This window comes from Plasmodium gallinaceum, assembly GCF_900005855.1.
Source record: "Plasmodium gallinaceum strain 8A genome assembly, contig: PGAL8A_v1_60, whole genome shotgun sequence".
Lineage (NCBI taxonomy): Eukaryota > Apicomplexa > Aconoidasida > Haemosporida > Plasmodiidae > Plasmodium > Plasmodium gallinaceum.
Genome location: NW_021628219.1, coordinates 157,252 through 165,877, shown reverse-complemented (window position 1 = coordinate 165,877; position 8,626 = coordinate 157,252). Strand labels below are relative to the sequence as shown.

General features: G+C 16.1%; 3 protein-coding genes across 3 annotated transcripts in view; all 3 read right to left on the bottom strand.

The window, feature by feature from the left end:
* Window positions 1-388: 388 nt before the first annotated feature.
* On the bottom strand, window positions 389-2,251 carry METAP1c (methionine aminopeptidase 1c, putative; the record flags this gene model as incomplete). The annotated part of the gene is made up of 1 exon (XM_028670499.1): window positions 389-2,251. The coding sequence occupies one exon, from the start codon at window positions 2,249-2,251 to the stop codon at window positions 389-391; it is 1,863 nt and encodes a 620-aa protein (XP_028525923.1).
* A 1,472-nt stretch (window positions 2,252-3,723) lies between these two features.
* On the bottom strand, window positions 3,724-6,156 carry PGAL8A_00080400 (conserved Plasmodium protein, unknown function; the record flags this gene model as incomplete). Its single annotated transcript, XM_028670488.1, has 1 exon — window positions 3,724-6,156. The coding sequence occupies one exon, from the start codon at window positions 6,154-6,156 to the stop codon at window positions 3,724-3,726; it is 2,433 nt and encodes an 810-aa protein (XP_028525922.1).
* A 711-nt stretch (window positions 6,157-6,867) lies between these two features.
* PGAL8A_00080300 (cactin homolog, putative) overlaps window positions 6,868-8,626 on the bottom strand; it is a gene marked incomplete at both ends in the record, with an annotated part of 3,549 nt that continues 1,790 nt past the window's right edge. Inside the window, 2 exons of the mRNA XM_028670477.1 lie at window positions 6,868-7,612; window positions 7,937-8,357. Of these exons, the coding sequence (XP_028525921.1) occupies window positions 6,868-7,612; window positions 7,937-8,357 (1,166 nt within the window). The remainder of the gene's footprint in view (window positions 7,613-7,936; window positions 8,358-8,626) is intronic.

Here is an 8,626-nt window from a genome sequence, read left to right as displayed (position 1 = left end):
TTTTTTTTTTTTTTTTTTTTTTTATATATATATATAATTTAAAGAAAAAAAAAAGAAACTTCATAAATATACAAGTTTAATATCTGTCCTATGATGAAAAGGTTTTAAATTAAAATTAAAACTTTTTTATATTTTGTATTGAATCAGTTCGAAGAAAAATATTTTTATAAAATGATTAAAAATTGGATAAAAAGGATGTCCTAATTGTTTTTATTAAAAAAAAAAAATAAAATAAAAATGAAATAAAAAATTTGAAATAATTTTGTACAAATAACAGGATGATATATATACAATTTAGATAATTGGAAAGTTTTGAAATATATTTTTCTAAATTTTTTTTAAAATATGATTCATTTTATTATTTTATTATTTTATTATTTTATATTTATTAAATATTATTTCTTTCCCATATAAATTTGGGAGATTTTTCATTTTTTTTTGTTAGTATTTCTGCATGGTTTCTTTTAATAAGAATAGTGTGTTCAAATTGAGCTGAAAAATAATATCTAGAACTTGAGATTGTCCAGTTATCAGGCCATGTAATATAATCAGATGTTCTTTCTGTAATAATAGGTTCAATTGTAAATATTAAATTTTCACACATTTTTCTATCATCATTATTTAATGTATGGAAGATATATGGTTCTTCATGAAAATTTTTTCCAATATTATGACCACATAAATTTGGTGCAACAGAATAATAAATATTTTTTTTTCTTTTTTTTTTAATATAACTATCGATTACTTCTGCAATATTTTTAAATGGAACTCCATGTTTACATATACTGATTGCTTCCATTGTACATTCATAAGCTGTTTTAATTAATTCTATGTTTTTTTCATACATAAATTTTTTAAAATCATCTAAACTAAACTTATTTCTTTCAAAAAAATCATAATGCTTTTGTTCTCTTTTTTTATCTTTTTCACTTTTATTATATATAAAATTTTGAATATTGTTATACATTTGATTTTTCTCTGGATTATATATAACTTTATCATCATATTGTTTATGAAAATTTTCCAGTTCGTCATCATAATCATTATAATTATTACTTAACATATTTTGAGATATATTATTTAAACGAATTGAATTAGTATTATCATCGTAATCAAAATGAAAATCATTTTGTTGATCCTTTGAATTTGGAGCAACATATCTCATTTTTCTTGTAGTAATTGATTTTCCTTTTCTAACAACCATATTCTTAGTTAAATCAAAATGATATTTAAAAATGTATTTTGTATATTTTGTTTTAACTTTATCATTTAAATAAATAAAATCATAATTTTTTTTTCTCCTTTTTTTTTCTGCTTTTGTTATTTTTTCAATGAGAAAACTTTCACACATATCTGCATGAAACCCATTTTTAAAAACACTTATATCTACTTTTACAATGTCATTTTCAAATAGAACATTATTATCTGGTATTCCATGGCATAATATTTCGTTTATAGATATACAACAACTTTTAGGATAATGATGATAATTTAAGGGAGATGGATAAAAACCATTATTAATACATTTATTTAAAATATAAATATCAATATCATTTGTAGTTACTCCTTCACATAATATATATGATACATCATCCATCAATTCTCTTGCAAATTTACAATTATTAGATATTATTTCTATATCATTATCATCTTTTACATTTTTATATTCATATCTACTTCTTTCTTCATTATTATTATTATTATCATAACTCACATAAATAGGAGTACCAGTTCTATGATAATTTGGTCTTTCAATATATTTAGGTAAATAATATGTGGGAGATAATACACCTTTTTTTTGTCTACCAACATAAGAGAAATTTTCAAAGATATCCGTTTTGTTTAAATGTGAAAATAATTTATTATAATTTTCTTTACATTTCATAAATTTTTTATCTAATTCTCTTAATCTAATACTTGGATGAATTATTTTTCTCGTTTTAAAATTTTCTATGTATCTATGATATGAAGGTAATCTGTCTTCTGAATAATCATTTGTGTTTTTTTTCACATCATTATGAAAAGTATTAGAAAATCCTTCACCATAGCATTTTATTCTTTTTTTATAATTCTTTTTTATAATAAGAAAGTTATAATTATCGACTCTTTTTTTTTTATTAATATTGATAAACTTATATTTTTTTACATTCTTTTGTTTTCTTTCATTAAATTTAAAATTAATATTTATATTTCTTTTTTTACATAAATATATTCCTCCAAAGTAAAATATCAACAAAATAAAAATTTTCATACTTTTTTTTTCTCTTCTTATTTAACTATAATCATTTTTTATTAATAAAAAGAAAAAAAATTCTTAATAATGATTTTAATAACAACAATAACATAATATAAAAATAAAAAATAAAATTTACAAAAATGTTGTAAAAAATGATAATTATTATATTACAAAGGGAATTATTAATGTACTAATTAATAACAGGGATAAAAACAATATTTTAATACCATTGAAAAAATATATATATATATTTTAATAAATATTTTTTTTTTTTTTTTATATATATGTATTATAATTATTTATTTATTTTTTTAAAATATTATATTATAAAAAAAGAAAAACTGATCAATTCTTATATGCATATTTTTTTTTTTTCTTTTTTTTTGCAAGTGTTTTTTTTTTTTTTTTTATCATTCTATATTTTTTTCTTATTTATATATATTATCATCATTTTATAATATATATGTATATAAATATTTAATAAAGCTTATTATATAAATGTATAAATTTTTCTTAATTTTTTTTAAATATATATCATTATATTGATATTGATATAATTAATATTTTGTTAACATGTATTATTATTTCAGAATGTGTTAGAATGTTAAAAGGTCAATATTTTAATAAAGGTATAAATATACATAAATCTATAATGCTTTTCATAAATTCTTATGAACAATTTTTTTTAAAAAATAACACACATATTTTTCATTTTTAATTATTCCTTTCTTTTAATAATCAGAAACATAGTTCTTTATTATATGATTTTTATAATTTCAATTAAAAATTATACAATCATATATATTTTTATTATGATCATTTTCCTTTTAAATATGTGGGGAAAAAAAAAAAAAAAAAAATAGACATTAATATTCATATAAAAGTATTTCCTTTTTATTTTTAATATTAGTTAAATATTAAATATAAAATTAAAAATTATTCTTTTATATCAACTTTAATTTTTAAAATATATTTTTTTTTGCATTTTTAAAAATATATTACATTTAAAAAAATTAAAGCAAATATAAAATACTAAATTTAAGTAACATATATACAATAAAATAGGATATAATGAGAAAGTTTTTAATTTAAAATGACTTAAACAAAAAAAAAGATATATAAATAAAAATATTAAATTAATTATCATAAAAATTAACTAGTGGATTAAAAGAAAATAAAAGAAAATGAATTAGTAACAAACTTATAAATATATAAAAATGTGTTATTTCATTTTTTATACTTAAGAAAATTGAGATAGTTTCTCTTTTAAATTTATAAATATATTTTGTCTTGAAATCTTAAATAATTTAATATATATTAGTATTACTATTTGAAATTCCATATTTTATAATATATATATATATATATATATTTTAATTTTAATTTTAATTTTTACTTTTGTAATAACCCATGTTCTTATTATCTTTTTAACTTTTATAATTATCGTTGTTTCTTTTTTTATATTCATTTTATTTTTCATATTTATTTTAGTCCAATTTATTTACATTTACACTTGGATCTATATTTTTATTTACATTTTCATTATCATCTTTAATTATATTTTTATTTATATTTTCATCTACACATAGATCTATATTTTTATTTACATTTTCATTTACACAGAGATCTATATTTTTATTTATATTTTCATTTACACAGAGATCTATATTTTTATTTATATTTTCATTTTCATTTTCATTTTCATTTTCATTATCATCTTTAATTATGTTTTTATTTATATTTTCATCTACACATAGATCTATATTTTTATTTATATTTTCATTTTCATTTTCATTATTATCTTTAATTATATTTTTATTTATATTATTTTTTTTGTTTACATTATCATATAAAGGATTTATGACAGGTATATTATCATTATAGAAAATTTCAAAAATAAAATGAGGATATTCATAGAAAGATTTACCAAATAATGCATCATATATAGTTTGATTAATAGAATAATATTTTTTTTCTTCTTTTTTCTCTTTTCTTATATTATCAAATAAAGAGATATGTATTGCATATAAGTTCTTCAAATAAATATTTAATTTTGTTTCTAATGTTTCTTTTTTTTTACAAATTGAATTAATTAGTTCCAAAAAGGAAAAGTTTTCGTTTACATTATCTTCTGTTATAAAAATATTGATGTTTACAAAAGTGATTTTAACCATCCAATATATAACATTTTTAAAAATATATGTTTTATTTTCTTTATGTAATTTTGTATATATAGGTGCTTTTAATAAAATTATTTCTCTCTTTTTTAAAATACTTTTTAATTTTTTATTAAAAACTAACCATATTTTAGTTGTTTCATTTTCTTTAACTTTTATAAATTTATAATTTCCTTCAACAATATTTACAACATTCTGCAAGTATAAAAAATCCTTATATAAAACTGACTCATTAAAATTAAATTTTCCAACATTTTTAATTTTAAAATTTTTTTTTAATTTATTTTTGCAATTAAATATTTTTTTATGATTTTTTGAACAAATTAATGAACAGGATCGAATTTCACAATATGGGCATTTATATATATAATCCTTTTCTTTGCATACATTACAACTATTGTCATTTTGTTTTTTTAAATTTTCTTCAATATTTATTTCACTTTTATCTGAATTACATTCTTCTTCTTGTTCTTCTTTTTCTCTTAATTTTCTATTTGTAAAATATTCTATTGATTCCATTAAAATGTTGTATTTTTTTTGATTTATTTTTTTTTTGTATTTTTCACATTTATCATTTTGAGTTATGTTTATTTTTGATAATTCATTCTTTTCTTCTTTTTCTTCATTATTGATTTCCTCTTCTTTTACATTATTTTTTTCTTCATCTGTTTGTGAATAATCTTCTATTATATTATTATTCATATCGTTTTTATATTTATAATATGTATATTCTAAATTATTTTTATTGTTATTTTTTTCTTTATTATTATCATTATAAATGTTCATACTAGTATTATTATTATTATTATTATTATTATTATATAAAACGTTATTACTACATTTATTAACATTTTTATTTATATCTATATTTTTATCAGAGTAATTATTATTATTTTCACAATTTGCTGATTTAATTGAATTAAAAAGTTTAAGTTTTTTATTTATACCTTGATTAATTGGATAAAAATCATTATTATTTTTGAAATTTACATTTACGTTATTACAGATAAAATTTTTATTATAAAGACTTTTATTTTTTTTTAATGAATTTATATTTGTAGAAGTATTCATAAATATTGAGCTTCTATTTTTATGATTAGAATTATTATTTATGAAATTATTAGAATTATCATTTATGAAATTATTAGAAGTATTATTTATGAAATTATTAGAATTATTATTTATGAAATTATTAGAATAATTTTTGTTCTGTATTATATCTGATTGAAAATAATTATATACATTTTTATCTGAATTTTTTATTTTCTCATTTTCTTTAGTATTTATATTCAATGAATTATTATTCAACTTACTTTTTATATTTCTGTTTATTGTAATTTTTTGTAAATTATTGTTTAAATTTTCACAGTTATTAAATTTCCTTTTCTTAAAATTTAAATTGTTATAATGTAGATGATTATATTTTATACCACTATTATATACATTTTTATATTTTATATAATTAATGTTATCTTTTTCATTATTATTATAAATAGTATTAAAAAAAATATCCCCACTGTTGCAATATTCGTTATTATTTATATAATTATTTTTAGTTGTCATTATTGGAACATCTTCTTTTGATTTTTCATTTTCTGTATAAAGAATGGTGTTGATATTTGTATTACTTGTTCCCAGATGAGTGTTTTTATTAATTTTGTATTTCGTTTTATGAATTTTTGAAAATTCTTGATATATTTCCTTTTTTTTATTGCATAGATGATTTATATTATTATTAAACATAATTTCTAGTGTTTTTATAAAATTTTAAATAAAGCTATATTCATTAATAAAAAAAAAAAAAAAATTATTTTATATTTTTATAGTAACATATTTTTTTTATTTAATCTTTTATTTAATGATTTTGATAATCTGTAGAACCATTTTTTAAAAAGCTTTTTTTTTTAATCTCAAAAATTTTTTAATTAAAAAAAAAAAAAGTTATAATTTTCATACATTTAAAAATAAGTAATTTTTCTTATAACTCTACAAAATTTAAATAAAAATATTTTTTTATTAAACTAAATATTTATAAAATTAAGTTTTACTTTTAGTGAAAATAATTTTTTTTTTTTTTTTTTTTTTTTTTTTTTTTAATAGCGTTTAATATAGAACATTAAAAAAAAATTTGCGAAATGCAAAATTAGCCACAAAAAAAAAAAAAAAATAAAAATAAAAATAAAAATAATAATCTATATATATTTAAACATGTGTTAATATATATGATTTTTATTTTCTTTTTTTTTATTAAAAAATGACATAAAATAAAAAGAAATTTAAATAAAATTCTTAAAAAAAATACTAAAAAATATTAAAAAAAAAAATATGCATACATAAAAATAGCATATAATAGTTCGGTTTATATATATACTATAATTTTATTAATTTAAAAAAGAAAATAAATAATTTTAAAACAAAAAAAAAAAAAAAAAAAAAAAAAAAGGAACAAAATTTTCATCTTCTATATCTCTTTTTTTTAAAGTTAAAATATAATTGTAAAATTCCTTTATCAAAGACATTCCTAAATCCTTTATTTTTATCAAATGACCATTCAGCATTTACAATTTTAAAAGCTATATCTAAATATGGGGCTCCCCCGTGAAAAATAATAAGAACTTTATTTTCATCATCTGTATGCTGTAACTTCCAGGTTGGTGGTTGTTTTTTATTTAGTAAGTTGGTATAAAAAATATTAAATTTATATCCACATATATATTTAGGTGGCGTATTTTCATAATCATAATGAGTTTTATTATATTTGTTCCAATCAAAAGATGTTTTAATTCTATTAAAATATAATGGTTTTCTTGTAACAAATAATGAACACTTTAGTGTATTTGTTAATGTATGTAGTGATATATCTTTCATTATTATTTCATCTTTTATTCCTTTTTTTTTTTCTCTTCGTACAAAATTATCATAAATTTCTTTATCCTTTTTATAAAATTTATTTATAGTATTTTCTTCATTTATATCGTCTATTTTTTCATCATTATTATCTTTCTTTTTTAATTTCCTTAAAATTTCTTCATTTATCTTTTCTCTTTCTTCCAATTCTTCTTCAGGTTTATATATATAAATATCATCATCTTCCAATGATTCTAATGAATATAAAAGAGGACTTTCACATTCAAACATATCAATTATATTCTTTTCTTCTTTTTTTATTACACCATTTTCCTCATTATTTTGTGATACTCTAAAAAAAAAAAAAAAAAAAAAAATCAATACATAAATATTTGTAAAAGTGGTTATATTATATTGACAAACATATGGTCAAATGTATAGTAATTTTTTTTTTATATATTTTCTTAAATAATATTGTAAAACAATTTTTTTTTTAACTAAAATTAAAGAAAAAATAATTTTAATTTTAAAATAAAAACTGTATTAATTAATATAGCAATTTTTTAGTTTACTATTTATTTAAACATTATAAACAGTAAGTGAATTAATTGCAACTAAATATAAAATAATATTATGACATATATATATATATATGTATATATTTTTTTTAACATACTTATGAGGTAAACATGTATTTTCCTTGTTAACTGAAATTTTATCATGTAACTTTTTGTGAAAATCATCTAATATATATTTCGATTTAAAATAAGGAATTTTTAGTAATACATTGTTCCAATAGTTTACATCAAAATTAAGATCATCACTAATTATTTTTTTTTTTATCTTTTCTTCAAATATTGTTAATTCATCATAATTTTTGTTTTCAAAAAATAATTTAATTTTTTTATTGATTTTTTCATCATCAACTATATTATCTGAACGTTCTAAACCATTATTCAAATTATCTAAATAAAATTCAGCAAAATATAAAAGAGATTCCCAATATTTCTTATATTTTTCTTCATTAAACATTTTATCATGTAACATATGTAATTTTATTTGTTTTTCACAATTTTCTAATTCTCTTTCTTTTAAACCTAAAGAAAACATAATTAACAAAAAAAAAAAAAAAAAAAAAAAAAAAAAATATATTTACATTTTATATATATTAATGATGATAAAAAAAAAAAAAAAAAATTGCACATTTGTTAGAACAGAATTAAAAATGTGTTGAATTTTTATTATCTGAAATAATATAATGTTTATATGTATTTATTTTATTAAATATAATGTTGTTCATTTTTTATATATATTAATAAATATTATTATTTTAATTTTTTACTTTTTTTTTTTTTTTTTTTTTTTT